Consider the following 13,504-nt stretch of genomic DNA (forward strand, 5'->3'; position numbering starts at 1 on the left):
TCTAGACATGACCAGGGTTTCCCGTGATCTGCAAGATGAGCACCATCTTACCCGAGAAGGATTTGGCTATAATCTCATTTGAGCGCATATCTCCCACAATGACGCCTATCGGAGGCGCGCGTGGTTGCAAATGTAATATATGCTGTTCAGAAGACGGGTCAGTATCCATGATGCTACGGAATTGGCATAGATCGGTGGGAATCCTAGTTTGGTGGTCTAAATACGCCTAGTCAAACATAATACCATCTGTCACGTCATCGCGATGAGGCGACGGGCGTTGGAAATAGGACGCTCGCGACAGGGTGCAAAAATGGAACGAGATGAAAGGTAACGACTTGGGTGACACTGACGCCACTTGGGAAGGGGTGTCAACGGACGACGCCTGGATGACCTTTCCTAACTGACGCGGCGCCAGTCTGAAATGATGGAAGTGCTGAGGAGCTGGGTCGATGGAATCGAAGCGGTGGCTCCTGTCGTGACGTTCCGGAAATCGGAACTGGAGCTATGATGGTCTGTGCCGTAGCTGGGATAGTAGTGTGGGTGGTCACGACGCCTTTACGCAATGTGGGATGGGCTTTTAGCGCGAGCTTGGTGGACTGTGGTTCCACCATCTGCTTCGTTTGGTATACTTGTAGTGACCGATTTGTCACTACCGTCCGGGGTGCCAACGCTCAAGAGCTGCACCCTCGAGAATATGCGTGCACTTTGGTCACGCTGATGTTCCTCGTTCCCATGGTGGTGTTACGAAAGTATGAACCCCGCTTCGGCATTTTCGGACTGCTGTGTCTCAGATGGTGTGAGGCGTGGCACCACTCGATCTGTCTCTTCGTTCCAGATGTGTTGCAACTTGTGTGGACGTCGTGCTGTCGTTACACGAAGGCGATCGCGGAGGCTACGGTAGCCTCGATCGATCGAGTGGGCGAGTACCTGATGGGCGTGTGTCTGGTGGGACAACTGCTATTGTCGCTTGTGTTTTACCTGCCTAGAGTATTTTACGAAGGAGTGGAAGGTGCCCTATGTGGTTGGATGGGTGTTTCTTTAGCTACCCTAGTGGTGGACGTGGTACTGGAATTCTCGGTCGCGAGTCTCATTGGGAACGTGTTCGTCTTGGTACTGGGCTGTTATAGCCACGCTACGAGGTACTACTGGGCGTCACGGGTGAAGACTGTCGACGGCTCTGGAATTGAGGCCGCACAAAAGAGTTGGGCTAAGCTTGAAAGTCGGAAGGAACTACGAGAAAGGAGAGAGAGAGCTAGCCTCGACCATTTGCGTGCAGGTCTTAATGATACGACCTCTGTGGCGCAAGGAAATTCGGATTCGACGTCGATTGGAACGAGGTCGATCGTTCCAGATCTGCCGGTCGACTCGGTGATTGGACCTGCTGGGAAGGACGAGACTCGGCGAGGACTCCGAGCTGCAGTCGGGGAGAAATGTCACGGTCTTCGGCTAGAGGAAGGACTCGCTATTCTGGACGACTGCCTACGGCAATTTAGCGAGCGGCGTAAGAAGAGTGTCAGGCCCGATCAGTCTCGTTCCCCGTCGCCGACTACCTCGTCCCTAGTCTTAAAGGAACGAAGGAGTTCAAACAGTGGTACGCTGACTCCGTTTACGAACGACAACTAGAGGTACTAGTGTTGGTAGGAGGTACTTTGGTAAGGTAGAGAGCTGGTGAGTGAGCTCTCAGTCGTGAATTTCCTTCTTTTACGAGAAGTTCTCAAGAAAACAAATAAGAAACAAGTATATTTTACACATCTAATACGTCTAAGCTCCGACGTCGGCTTTCACAAGATACACGACCCCGACAAGAGAAGGAGACCGCGACAGTGGTTTAAACGGCCTTCTATTTGTGTATGTTTTTATCCTATAGAAGCCTTACTACGATACGCTATTAAACGGCTCTCAATGGAGTCCGTCTTTCTGTACTACATGAACGAGGTTCTTGCTGTAGGACTTGTGTCAAGCACAAAAATACATGTACAAGTATTTCGTTTAGGTACGATCCGGGAAAGGCGCACCGAAAAGTCCGTTCCTGAAATTTTAATTGGCTTACTACCGGCGACATTTTAATAATATTTCAAGCTTACAGTTTTTGTTTGTAAGAATCCTCGATGGTTTCAGTTATAAAGAGTTCGGTTAAGCTGTTCAGGTAGCTTCGTTTAGATTTCTTTTTTTTGGACTGCAAATGATATTGACAGGCTTTCGGTGTTCAGCCAACAAAAATATCTCGTATTGTGCAAAATGAGCTAGAGGGAATGCAATATAACCACACTACATACAAAGTAGCTGACGACAGCATGGGCAAAGAGGGTTTGCGACTCAGGGTGACTGACGAGGAGCTGTCGAGTCTGTTGTGCCTGGTTACTTTTCACCGTAGCAAGGTGATTATACGAGTCTCGTGACCACACATTTTCACGAACCACGTATCCATGAAGGACACAGCGCAAACCTCGTGATGGAGAAGCCGAAGGCTTGTGCGGAAGCTTTTCAGCATGATATGCACTGCTTCAGGTCAGACTTGCAAGATCGTAACAAAGTTGAAACGCTTGAGCACAGAGACTACTTGTCACCACTAGTTCTAGCTGTTCAGTTTCAATACTTCGTAATGAACAGGCCACAGTGCCAGTTATCCGTATATTGTAACAAGTTTTTCCTAGGGTATTGCAAAATTTGTCGCGCTCTTCGCCGTGGCGAAGCTGTCCTGACGAATGAGGTTATGGGTGCCATTTTAGAATTTGCTCTTCCAGTAAAAGCCATCCACAACAAAATGGTGATGTCGACGAAATCCCCGCTCGTGCTGTTTTTACACGGCACCAATTTCTGCAAGCAAGTCTGGAAACCAATCGAGAATCAGCTGAAGAAGTCACCGCTATTGCAGCATGTGGAATTTGCAAGTGTGGAACTGCCATTCCATGGGGCAAAAAGAGACAACAGTGTGCGTGCACTGGTTGACGAAGCATCACTTACTGTCGATCATCCGGCGGGAAACTGGGTGGTCCGAAATACTGCCGAGATCCACCGCGAGATATTGCAATCTCGCCAACAAGAAGTCGATTCTGGCTTTGAGCGACGACCACTTATTGGAGTCGGCCACTCGGTTGGGGCAGCTACCCTCTGGAATGTCGAAGCCCAACACCCAGGTACGTTTGACGGTTCGAGCCGATCGTGGAGAACCCCGGAACGCGTGACCCAAAGGCCCAACAATTCATGTTCAACACGACGTTGAACCGAGAATATCGCTGGTGCGCGAGCAACTCGTTATTTGACTTCTTAATTATCATCTCTAACTATTTAGATGTGCTGTTTGTAGGCCTAATTACGACGCTGCTGTTCACTTCTGTGAAAATTTCAAGGGGTTTGCGTCTTGGGATCGTGAAAGTCTCAAGAGATGGATAGAAGGAGCCATTGTTCCGGTACAAGATGGATCCGAGGCTGTAGCACTGGCGTGCCACCCGACGATCGAAGCCTCCATCTACTGTAATGAATGGCTATGGCTCTCCAACCAGGAACTGGGGGCTATTTCGTGCCCAGTTTCCTTCCACGGAGGAGGTCGCTCGAAATTGTTTGCACACGAATATTTCGCGAAATTGGAACAACGGTGGCCAAATATCTACACGAGTCATTCCCCGCTGGAGAACTTGTCGCACAACCTTGTGATGGAAAACCCAAAGGTATGCGCAAATGCCATTATCGACGACCTCAACACACTTGACAGCTACAATTCGCCAGACGAGTTGGAATTTGTTGGCTAATAAGCTTAAAAAAGGGTAAAGAGCAATGTTTAGGTATTGATAAAAATAATACAAGTCATTCACATGTCAGCGTAAAAATTCAAGTTTGAGTTGCTTTGATGACACTTCAGCAAACTGTTCTTTGACGTCGCGGTGTATGGCTCGAGCTCCACGAGATCTTGCGCAATTTTTTTCGCTGCCAACTCTGGGTCCTCCAACACCAACACGTGTGAGTTGCCCTCCATAGCCTCTCGCATCGTGTAGATGTGCGGCAGTTTACTTTGCAACCCCTCGAATCGCTCACGGAACCACATTTTGGAGCGAGATCCCCAGTGGAAAGTGATGGGGCACTTCGGCTGCTGAAGCTCGTGCTCCGTCAGCCACAAAGGCGGTTGGCAGTACAAGGACGCCTCAATGTTTGGGTGACAAGCCAAGGTGACAGTACCGTCGTCAGCCTCAACTAGACCTCCTTGCAGATATCCAGCGAGAGTCTCGCGGTCCCATTTGGCAAAGTTCCTCAACTTGTGGAAGTGTTCTTCAGCTGTAGCACGAGAGGGCCACGTCTTTCCTCGCTGCAGTGTCAATCCGACCATAAAGTCGATCATATAGTCGGTCTCGGGCGAGTTTTGAGCGAGCACAGGCTCGAACAGAATGAGGCCGTCAAACGTTCCCGGGTGTGCGACTTCCGTAGCCCAGAGCCCCGCCGAGCCCATGGAATGGCCGATACCAATGAGTTTGTGTTGCTTTGTACCTTCCGCGTCTTCCATCTTGGTCTTGTCCTTCCAATTCGCCACCTGCTCTTGCACAGCGCCAGCCACCCACCCGACGAGGTCGTGCTTCTCATCCACACTCGAGGAGCTTTTGGGTTGCTAAGATCCACCTCAAAAGACTGCACCGCCGCCGAGTCATGCTTGTCGCCATGGTACGGGAAATCGAACGTGACGATCTCCGTCGGAACACTCTGCACAACCTGCGACTCCTTCAGTCGACGGATGATCGGATCCCAAGTCTCTTTACAAAAACCGCCGCCATGCGCGAACAAAAGCGTCACCTTCGTGGACATTATGTCACCCGTTTGTTGAGAGTTTAGAAATGGGGCAACGACGCTTCCGCCCAGGAACGCGTATGCAACTGTATACTGAGATTTAGTTGTCATGAATCTCTTCTGGTTGACGTCACCATACACGTTGAAGCTGCGCGGTACTGTATCCTCATTTTATCATTCGGAAATGATGCCGGTAACGCTATTATTCGTCCATGGTGGCGGTTTTTGCAAGAAATGCTGGGACCCCATCGTGCGTCGTCTAAAGGCAACACCGCTGCTCGCTGGCGCCGAGTTTGTGACGTTCGACTTCACTTGGCATGGCGAGAGCTACGACCACTCGGTGGCTGCTCAGGTGGATCGCAGTAACCCGGAGAAACCTCGCGTGGATCATCCAGCCAGGAACATCGCGACGTGGGCGCCGCAGCAAGTTTGGGAGCAGGTGCAGCAGATCCGAGCAGACCAACGTGCTCGAGGACAAAGTGACAAGACGCCGCTGATCGGGGTCGGTCATTCCATGGGTGCTACGGCGCTCTGGAAGACAGAGGTCACTCATCCGGGAACCTTTGCCAGTCTCAGTCTGTTTGAACCTGGTTACGGCGTCCGCAAACCGGAGAACGACTTTACTGTCGACTTCCTCGTGAAGTTAACACTGCAGCGCGAAGCCAAATGGTACAGTTGCCACTTTACATTTTTATTCACATGAGCTGAGTATTCACATCTGTGGTATCAGGCCGAGTCGCGCTGTTGCAGAGGATTATTTCTACAAGTTGAAGAAATTTGCTCGTTGGGACCGTGAGGCACTTGCCGGCTATGTTCGCGGCGGTCTAATCGACCAAGACGACGGCTCTGTTGTCTTGGCGTGTCATCCGTTGATCGAAGCCTCGCTCTACTGCCATACGCCGCTGCATCTCAACGACGAGCTCCAGCAACGTCCTCGCTGTCGCGTCACTTTCCACGGAGGAGGCAGATCCAAGATCCACAACGGCAAAGCTTTTGGACAAATGGCAGCCAGGTATCCAGACATTTATCGCACGAGACCGCTGATGTCAGGACTATCGCATGCTTTGGTGATGGAGGATCCTGCTCAGTGTGCAAACGCAGTGGTGACGGATCTGGAGGAGCTCTCAACGGGCCAAACACTGCCACATTCACGCATGTAGGCTTCTATTTCCTAAAGATAACTACTACGTAGTAGAAACAGCTCAAAAGCTAAGCTATTTGCTGGGGCTTCCTCGTGCTTTGTGTGCTACATGCGGCTCGTTGTATCCTTGTGGAACGGAGAAGCTTTCGCGAGGTCGTTCAAAATGTTGTTTGCAGCCCTTTCGAGGTCCTCAAGAACCAACAAATGCGTGCAGTTGTTCATCGGCTCACCCATCGAGTAAACGTCGGGGTTCAGCCTAACCGCGTGCTCAAAATGTGGCGTGAAGAACAAGTTCGAGCGCTCTCCTCCATAGAAACGAACTTTGCATTTCGGTCGCTTCAGTTCTTGATCAGTGAAGCGCAGAATCTCGTGGCGATACAACGCCGCTTCAATATGCGGATGACACGCCAGCACCGTCCTTCCGTAGCGTCATCGACCAAAGCTCCTTGCAGATACGACGCTAAGGACTCCCGATCCCAAGAGTTAAAGTTCTTGAGAGTCTCAAAGTACTCCACGGCTTCCTCTCTCGACGACCACGACGCCTCCCGCTGCAGCGTTGTAGCCACCAAGAAGGTCGCGATCTTGTCCGTCACTACTGGGTCCTTTTCGCCGTACACTGGCTCAAACAAAATCAGTTCGTCAAAAGTGCTAGGGTCTTGTACCTCCATGTTCCATAGAGCTCCCGCCCCCATTGAGTGGCCGATGCCAATGAGTGTAGGTCTCTCCCCTTCTACATCAGATTTCTCGCTCAATAGTCGCACTTGACGCTGCACCTCTGCCGTCGTCCACGGCACCAGGTCTTGCGCAGGATGCCACACCCTCGGACTCGTCGGATTGCTCACGTCCAGCGTTGGTGTCACGGATTCGTCACGCTTTGCTCCGTGATATAATACGGGAAGTCAAAAGTTACGAACTCCGTTGTAACTTGTTGCAGGACGGGTGAGCTCTTCATCCTACGGATAATTGGATCCCACATCTGCTTACAGAAGCCGCCGCCATGGGCGAAGAGCAGCGTTGCTCTTGGCATTAATGTGCTCGTTTTTAAAGAGAAAAATTGGAAATGATGACGTGGGGATTATTTAGCTCACTTCAAGTTGGTAACGACAGGACTTGGAGCTTTGAGATCTGTCTGTATGGAGCGAGCTGTTCCAGTTCTCGAGCGATGTTTGCCGCTGTGAGGGCAGGATTCTCCATGACGACCAAGTGTTTAAGCCCTGGCATTGCCTCGCGCACTTTGTAGATATCTGGGCACTTTTTCTCAATTGCTTTGAGGTTCTTCTCGAAGCACATTTGAGAGCGACTGCCCCAGTGCAAGTAGATAGGACACTTGGGACGCTGTAGCTCGGCGTCGGAGAAATGAAGCGGCGTCATGGAGTAGAGCGAGGCTTCAAGCCGCGGGTCGCAAGCCAACGTGACTGACCCATCTGGTTGGTCCAAAAGTGCGCCGCTCAGATGCGCTGCCAGCACTTCAGGGTCCCAAGCACTGAACCCTTCAGACGTCGTAAAATATTCTTCCGCTGCAGCACGCGAAGGCCTAAATCGCAGGACAATAGGCTTAGTATTTATCCTCTCTTCTAGAATTATACTACTATGAACTCACCACGACGATGGACGTCGAAGGGCTGACGCAGCTAAAAACGAGCGCATGGCTTCAGTTCTCGGTGTCTTGGTGTCCATTGCTGGCTCGAACAGGATCAATGCGTCGAACGTGCCCGGATGAGCGACTTCTGTGGCCCAGAGCGCCCCGGAGCCCATGGAGAAGCCAACGAAATCCGTCAACTTTGTTTTCAGCCTCCCACCTGCTCGATGATTATTTTCAAGTACCAATTCTTGACGTCGTCGCATCCAGCTCCTCTGACTCTCGGAGCTTTGGGGCTGCTGGTGTCTATTTCCAAAGTCTCTGCTAACTGTTTGTCACTGCGACTCCCATGGAAGGGAAAGTCAAACGTGACGAACTTCGTCGCCACGCGCTGCACGACAGGGAATTTCTTCAAGCGGCCAAGAACCGGCGTCCACATATCCTTCGAGAAACTGCAGCCATGGGCGTACACCAGTGTCACCTCAGGACGCTCCTCCATTCTTCAACCAAGCTTCCTTTTAGGAAAACTAAAGTTACTATTGTAGTATTTAATAAAGTTTAGTAAGCTCAAGTTTCAAGCGAAACATTGTAGCCTGTCAGAAACAGTGATATCACATAAGCGCAAACCTTTAAACTACAAGCTTGTAGGGATGAAACCTGTATATTTCCATACATACCTCTTTCGAATTCAGTTTTTTTTTAGCCCCAATGGCTGCCAAGACTGTGCTTATCACTGGCAGCAACCGCGGCATCGGCCTCGCGTTCGCCAAGCACTACAAGACGGAGGGCTGGAAGGTCATTAGCTGCGCTCGTGATGTGGACGGCGCCACCGAGGTACGCTATTATAAACATCCCCTGATTCCCTCCTTAACGCCACATCCAACCCTCTCTTTATGTGTCATCAGCTTAAACAATTGGAGCCGTGGAAGCTGCTATCTCTTGACACCAGCAATGAACACTCCATCAATGCAGTGGCCAAGGCATTAAAAGACATCCCCATCAATCTGCTCATCAACAACGCCGGTATCATGGACGTGCAAGGCCTGCAGTCGACCACGAAGGCGGATCTGCTGCGTCACTTTGAAGTAAACGCTGTGGGTCCCTTCCTCATGACGCGTGCGATGCTGCCCAATCTCCGCCTTGCTGTGAAAGACCAAGGCTCGGCTTTTGTGGCTCAAATGACGTCCAGAATGGGCAGCATCACGGACAACGGGTCGGGAGGCGTCTACGGCTACCGCGCGTCCAAGACGGCGCTCAACATGATCACTAAGAGCTTGGCCATCGATCTAAAGGAGGAAAACATTGGCTGCTTGCTGTTGCACCCAGGATACGTCAACACGGCCATGGTAGGATTCCAAGGAACCGTTTCCACGGACGACAGCGTCAAGGGATTGACCAAAATCATTGCAAACGCCAAGCTCGAGGACTCGGCCAAGATGTTTCACTTTGAAAAGGGAGAAGTGTTGCCGTGGTAACAAAATTAGCTCATTGTTACCTCAATTTAGGTGATTTTTTACTAGTAGCAGGTTTTAGATTTGAAACGCCACTTTAAAAATGAGTGTCCGTTCCATAATTGTAATTTATTCCAGACAGTCATGGCGGATCAGCCGAATGCTCTGCGTGATCCTACCTTGGCGGAATTATACACAGGTCCAGAGCGTGCGCTACCTGACGAGATCCAACGACTCCCAACCGAAGACACAGCGTGCACGTTCTGTGGCGTCAGCTACTTTGTCTTCGCCGAGGTGCAGGCTCTGCAGACGACAGTCGAGCAGTACAAAAAGACCTTCCGAGTGGGTACACCGCTTTCATGTTCGTGCATTTAGAAAACTAATGTGGTTTCTAATCGCGAGTTAGGATTTCGTGCGGTTTATGGAGCACGAGCGCTCAGTAGCGCGAGATTTACGGCAGCAAGTAGCTGAATTGAAAGGTAGTTTTGCAGATCTAGTGGCAGCTTGTAGCGCTAGCATTAAGCAGATATCAGAGCAAAGTGAAGCTCATCGTACTGCCAAACAAATGGTATTGAATCAGCTCCAGCAGCTTCAACAAGAATTAAAAAAATCCGAAGTTGCCCAACGAAAGTTTCAGATACGCGAAGAAGAACAAAAGTTGGTGTACTCACTAGTCGAACAGAAACTACGCAATGAGATTTTGCACTTATCGAGTCAGATGGAGAGCTGCAAACTGCTATCTGAGTCACAGCAAGCAGATTTTAAGGAGGAGAATGATCGAGACCAGCAACGGATTCGAGAACTTGAGTCCAAGATCGCAGAGAGACAAGAGCAATGGACAGTGGCAGAAAGGCAAATTGTTACGGAGCGAGATGCTCTGAAGCAGCAGCTTCTGGCTATGAACGAGCGCGTGGAGCTGGAGTCGAGTACCGCAAGACAGCTGGAAGGACAGTTTACTGCTATTCGAGAAGAACTTAGTCGAGTCGTGGCTGCTAGCGACACTGAGCGCAAGTCCAGCTCACAGATGAACAGTGAGATTATCCAGCTGAAACATCAGCTGCAAAACCTTGAGAGGACGAGAGCTCAGCTACTTGCTGATAATGGACGATACAAGGACGACAAATACAAACTGGAAGATGAGATTAAAGCTCTGCGTCTGCGTGCAGATACATTGCAAGGACAGCTAAGTGTGAGCACGACATCTACTCAGAAGATAAAGAGTGAGTATACTCACGACTTAGAAAACTTACGACAAGAACATGGAAGTGAAATCTGTCGTCTTCAACGAGAGCACGTGCGAGCTATCGAAGATCAGAAAGAAAGTCAGAATAATTATCTGGAATGTTTGAAGAAGGAATCTGCGCAACATCAAGCTCGAGGAGAAGAATCGTCACGTCACGCGCTTTTAGCAATGCAGGACAGAGTGAGTTGTACACATGGAAGGTTTCTAGTTACCGACGGGTGTTAACGCTTCGACTTTCTTTTGAATTGTCCAGGTGAAGGATGCGGAGCGTCGAGCGAACGAGTGGAAAGATCGGGCGCTGCAGAACGCTAGTGAGCGTGAGGTAAAGATGCTGCAATTCAAGGAGTATTACCAAGTTTTGCTGAATATTCTCAATGCTTATTTATTTTAGGAGGCCAAGCGCAATAGTTCACGTTTCGAGAACATGATTGAGACTCTGCAAGGTCAACTCGACGCATGTGAGCGTGATAAGGTGATTGAATTTACATATAAACGTACAGATACTTCAGCTTACCTCGGAAAATGGTATTTCCATTTCTTTCTCCAGCAAAAATTGGTTCAAAAAGCAAAAACTGAACGCACAGAACTGGAGCAGAGATTGAAGATCGCTCAAAACGAAGTACAGCAGGAAAGAAACAGTTCACTCCAAGAGGTTGAACAGCGACAAAGCGAACTCCAAAACGAGAATGCAGCACTGAAGCAACGCGTCGACAGTTTACAGAACCAACTGAGAAGACAACGAGAGCAATCCACTGCACCAGTGCAACCTCAAGCTGCTTGGCACAGCAACCAGACCGATAACAGCAAACCGAGTCGCCAAGAACCAAGCAACCAAGACCAGGATTGCCACGATAGCGAAGCGATTATCGCCCAGCTTCGAAACAGGGTTGAAGCAAAAGACCGGGTACGGAATTTCTTGTGGTCTTGAGCGAACTGAAACTCACTATTTCTTGCTGCACAATAGGAAATCTCGTGTTGCACAAACAGTTCATCGCGAGTGTATGAGCGGACGTCGCTGCTCGAGCGAATGCGAAGTAGCAAGGTCCTTCCTGAGATAGCAATCCCTTCACTCGCAGCACCAAACTCGATATCTTCAAGCAGTTGCAACGATACTGAAGACTGCACCGAGCGCTCCGATCACTCAGTCAGCGAGCACCAACCGCCCAAAGCTTCATTTTATGAGAAACTCAGACGAGCAGGATCCCGACGAGCCAAGCCCAGAAAGTAAAGTCGAGCTTAGAAATAGCAATCCTCGTCCGTCTCCTCCTCAAACTCGTCACCACCACTGGAACTGCTGTCATCTTTCATCCAATAATTCATACTTCCCTGCATTATTCGAGCGATGCGCTCGGTCTCCGAGTCTTGCGCGAAAAGAGAATGCGCAGATGAGTGAGTACTCGTTTCCTCACTTTGACTGTGATATCGTTTGTGGAATGATCCCAAATCCGACGACATAAGTTGATGGGTGTTGCCATAAGTACCACGACGATAGCTCTTCCGTTCATCGCCGTCGCGGTATGACGTACGTTGTATTGGTTGAGTGCCAGTAAGACGAGATATTGTGTTGGCCCTACTTCGTCCAACTAGCTGCGTTTGAGACGAAGACTTCTTCGCATTGTAAGCAAATTCAGTTGTGGGTTTTAATCCCCCCGTGCGTCCAAAGTTTGTAACCAGTGAAGCCCCTGGTGATCGCAGTAAGGTTGGTACTTGAGTGACGGGTGAATTGGGACAACTACAGCGCTTGTCTTTATATTCCACGCAGTTGTCCATTGTGATCTTGATTGGACCTGATTGTGACGTGCCAGAAGAACTCTTACCCAAGGGGGTTGGTCGTTCACGGTGAGCACTGGAGACTCGTGAAATGGGAGAGCTGGGACAACTGCTATGCTTATCTCGGATCTTTCTGGTTTGGTACACCAGCGACTTGCTCTTCTCTGTGACACGGTTGTGGTCCTCAGAAACCTCTTTTAGCTTCGCGATACTAGGCTCTACTACTGGCTGTTGCACGTATATGCCACGCATCTCGCGCAGCATTTCATACATCAGGTCCAGTTTCTCGTTTGGTAACGTGGTGTGTGTCGGTTGCTCGACGGAGAGAGACTTGCTCATACGATCAACGAGATCTTGAGCGCTTGGTACAACAAGTCCCTCAGTTTCGTCATTCTTGCAGGGCGTAGTCGCCAAAATCTGGGACTCGTCTTCCTCCAATTGATCATGACTTTCGTCCGTGAATCCAATCGCGTCGCACCCAACATCAACGGTTGACTTTTGCTCCTCGGCACGATCTCCAAGGTTTGCTCCGTCGTCACTTTCTTCAGGAACCGTAGAGTCTACAGTAAAGGAAGTCTGAACCGAGCAATCCACCATCTCTACCTGAAGCCCCAACTCGAATGGATCTGCTTGAACGGCCTCGTCCACAAAGCCGATGTCGGATACAAAGCTACTGCTAGAGGAAATGTCGTCGGACTGTAGCTCCACTTCCCTGGGATCAGATTCTGGCTTACTCGAAGTCTCACTTGGCAAATTAACAACGCTCTCTTCAGTTTCCACGTCCGCCGTTACGTCATCCGGTTCTTGCTTCGAAGAAGACAAAGACGGGTGTGCAGCTTCCTCCGATTCGAAATGATTCTCACTAGCAATATCCACTGCATCGCAGCCTACGTCGACAGTTGTCTTCGCCTCCTCATCGCGATCGTCAAGGTGTTTCTTATCATCGCTACGTTCAGAAATGATGCTATTACATTCATCGTTCGAGGCTGCAAATGGGGCAGTCTGGACCGCACAAGTCACCATCTCGACTGGAAGTTCCAACTCGAGTAGATCCACTTGAACGGCCTTTTCAACATACTCAATTCCTGACGCACAGTTAGGGCAGGACGGAAAGATGTCGGGGAGTTCTACTGCCCCGGTTTCAGAATTCGGCTTACTCGCGGTCTCAATTGATACAAGGTCATCGCTACTCGACAGATCTTCGAGTTCCAGACTGTGATCCACCACAGTGTCTACCGCATCAGCTTGGCTCAGCTGCGTGAGCTCTAATCCAGTGCTTTGGTCAAGCGGCATCTCTGTTTCGGAAAGAAAACTGTCCCGGCCTTGTGTGTCAACAAATCTGCGAGCGAGACGTCGGTGGTTGATCCAGAGGATGCAGGCATCGCGCTGAAGGTGTTGAGTACGGCACCGAGTATTCATTGCAAGATTGGTGCAAATGCCGATCTGTCGAGACAGCGGCAGAACGAGGAGCTGAACAAAAGTCAGCAACCCAATATGTCGGCGGCCCGCGCATTCAATCTTCGAACGACGACTCGGCAGATGGCCCA

The 13,504-nt window shown here is 50.1% G+C and overlaps 7 protein-coding genes across 7 annotated transcripts in view; 3 read left to right on the plus strand and 4 right to left on the minus strand.

Moving 5' to 3' along the window:
- Window positions 1-3,790: 3,790 nt before the first annotated feature.
- Window positions 3,791-4,791, minus strand: PITG_07068 (uncharacterized protein; the record flags this gene model as incomplete). Its single annotated transcript, XM_002904988.1, has 2 exons — window positions 3,791-4,564; window positions 4,609-4,791. The coding sequence occupies 2 exons, from the start codon at window positions 4,789-4,791 to the stop codon at window positions 3,809-3,811; spliced, it is 939 nt and encodes a 312-aa protein (XP_002905034.1).
- A 166-nt stretch (window positions 4,792-4,957) lies between these two features.
- On the plus strand, window positions 4,958-5,933 carry PITG_07069 (serine protease family S33, putative; the record flags this gene model as incomplete). The annotated part of the gene is made up of 2 exons (XM_002904989.1): window positions 4,958-5,442; window positions 5,504-5,933. The coding sequence occupies 2 exons, from the start codon at window positions 4,958-4,960 to the stop codon at window positions 5,931-5,933; spliced, it is 915 nt and encodes a 304-aa protein (XP_002905035.1).
- Window positions 5,934-6,019: 86 nt separating this feature from the next.
- On the minus strand, window positions 6,020-6,941 carry PITG_07070 (uncharacterized protein; the record flags this gene model as incomplete). The annotated part of the gene is made up of 4 exons (XM_002904990.1): window positions 6,020-6,332; window positions 6,374-6,636; window positions 6,688-6,739; window positions 6,808-6,941. The coding sequence occupies 4 exons, from the start codon at window positions 6,939-6,941 to the stop codon at window positions 6,020-6,022; spliced, it is 762 nt and encodes a 253-aa protein (XP_002905036.1).
- Window positions 6,942-7,003: 62 nt separating this feature from the next.
- Window positions 7,004-7,999, minus strand: PITG_07071 (uncharacterized protein; the record flags this gene model as incomplete). Its single annotated transcript, XM_002904991.1, has 2 exons — window positions 7,004-7,448; window positions 7,515-7,999. 2 exons carry the CDS (start codon window positions 7,667-7,669, stop codon window positions 7,004-7,006), a joined length of 600 nt encoding a protein of 199 aa, XP_002905037.1.
- Window positions 8,000-8,201: 202 nt separating this feature from the next.
- PITG_07072 (short chain dehydrogenase, putative) lies at window positions 8,202-8,968 on the plus strand (the record flags this gene model as incomplete). The annotated part of the gene is made up of 2 exons (XM_002904992.1): window positions 8,202-8,327; window positions 8,399-8,968. 2 exons carry the CDS (start codon window positions 8,202-8,204, stop codon window positions 8,966-8,968), a joined length of 696 nt encoding a protein of 231 aa, XP_002905038.1.
- A 120-nt stretch (window positions 8,969-9,088) lies between these two features.
- PITG_07073 (uncharacterized protein) lies at window positions 9,089-10,513 on the plus strand (the record flags this gene model as incomplete). Its single annotated transcript, XM_002904993.1, has 4 exons — window positions 9,089-9,286; window positions 9,351-10,367; window positions 10,456-10,469; window positions 10,510-10,513. The coding sequence occupies 4 exons, from the start codon at window positions 9,089-9,091 to the stop codon at window positions 10,511-10,513; spliced, it is 1,233 nt and encodes a 410-aa protein (XP_002905039.1).
- Window positions 10,514-11,518: 1,005 nt separating this feature from the next.
- The window catches only part of PITG_07074 (uncharacterized protein), a gene marked incomplete at both ends in the record, with an annotated part of 4,855 nt that continues 2,869 nt past the window's right edge, over window positions 11,519-13,504 (minus strand). Inside the window, 3 exons of the mRNA XM_002904994.1 lie at window positions 11,519-11,601; window positions 12,005-13,042; window positions 13,115-13,427. Of these exons, the coding sequence (XP_002905040.1) occupies window positions 11,519-11,601; window positions 12,005-13,042; window positions 13,115-13,427 (1,434 nt within the window). The remainder of the gene's footprint in view (window positions 11,602-12,004; window positions 13,043-13,114; window positions 13,428-13,504) is intronic.

Source organism: Phytophthora infestans, genomic scaffold (genome assembly GCF_000142945.1).
Source record: "Phytophthora infestans T30-4 supercont1.10 genomic scaffold, whole genome shotgun sequence".
NCBI classification, from domain to species: Eukaryota; Oomycota; class Peronosporomycetes; order Peronosporales; family Peronosporaceae; genus Phytophthora; species Phytophthora infestans.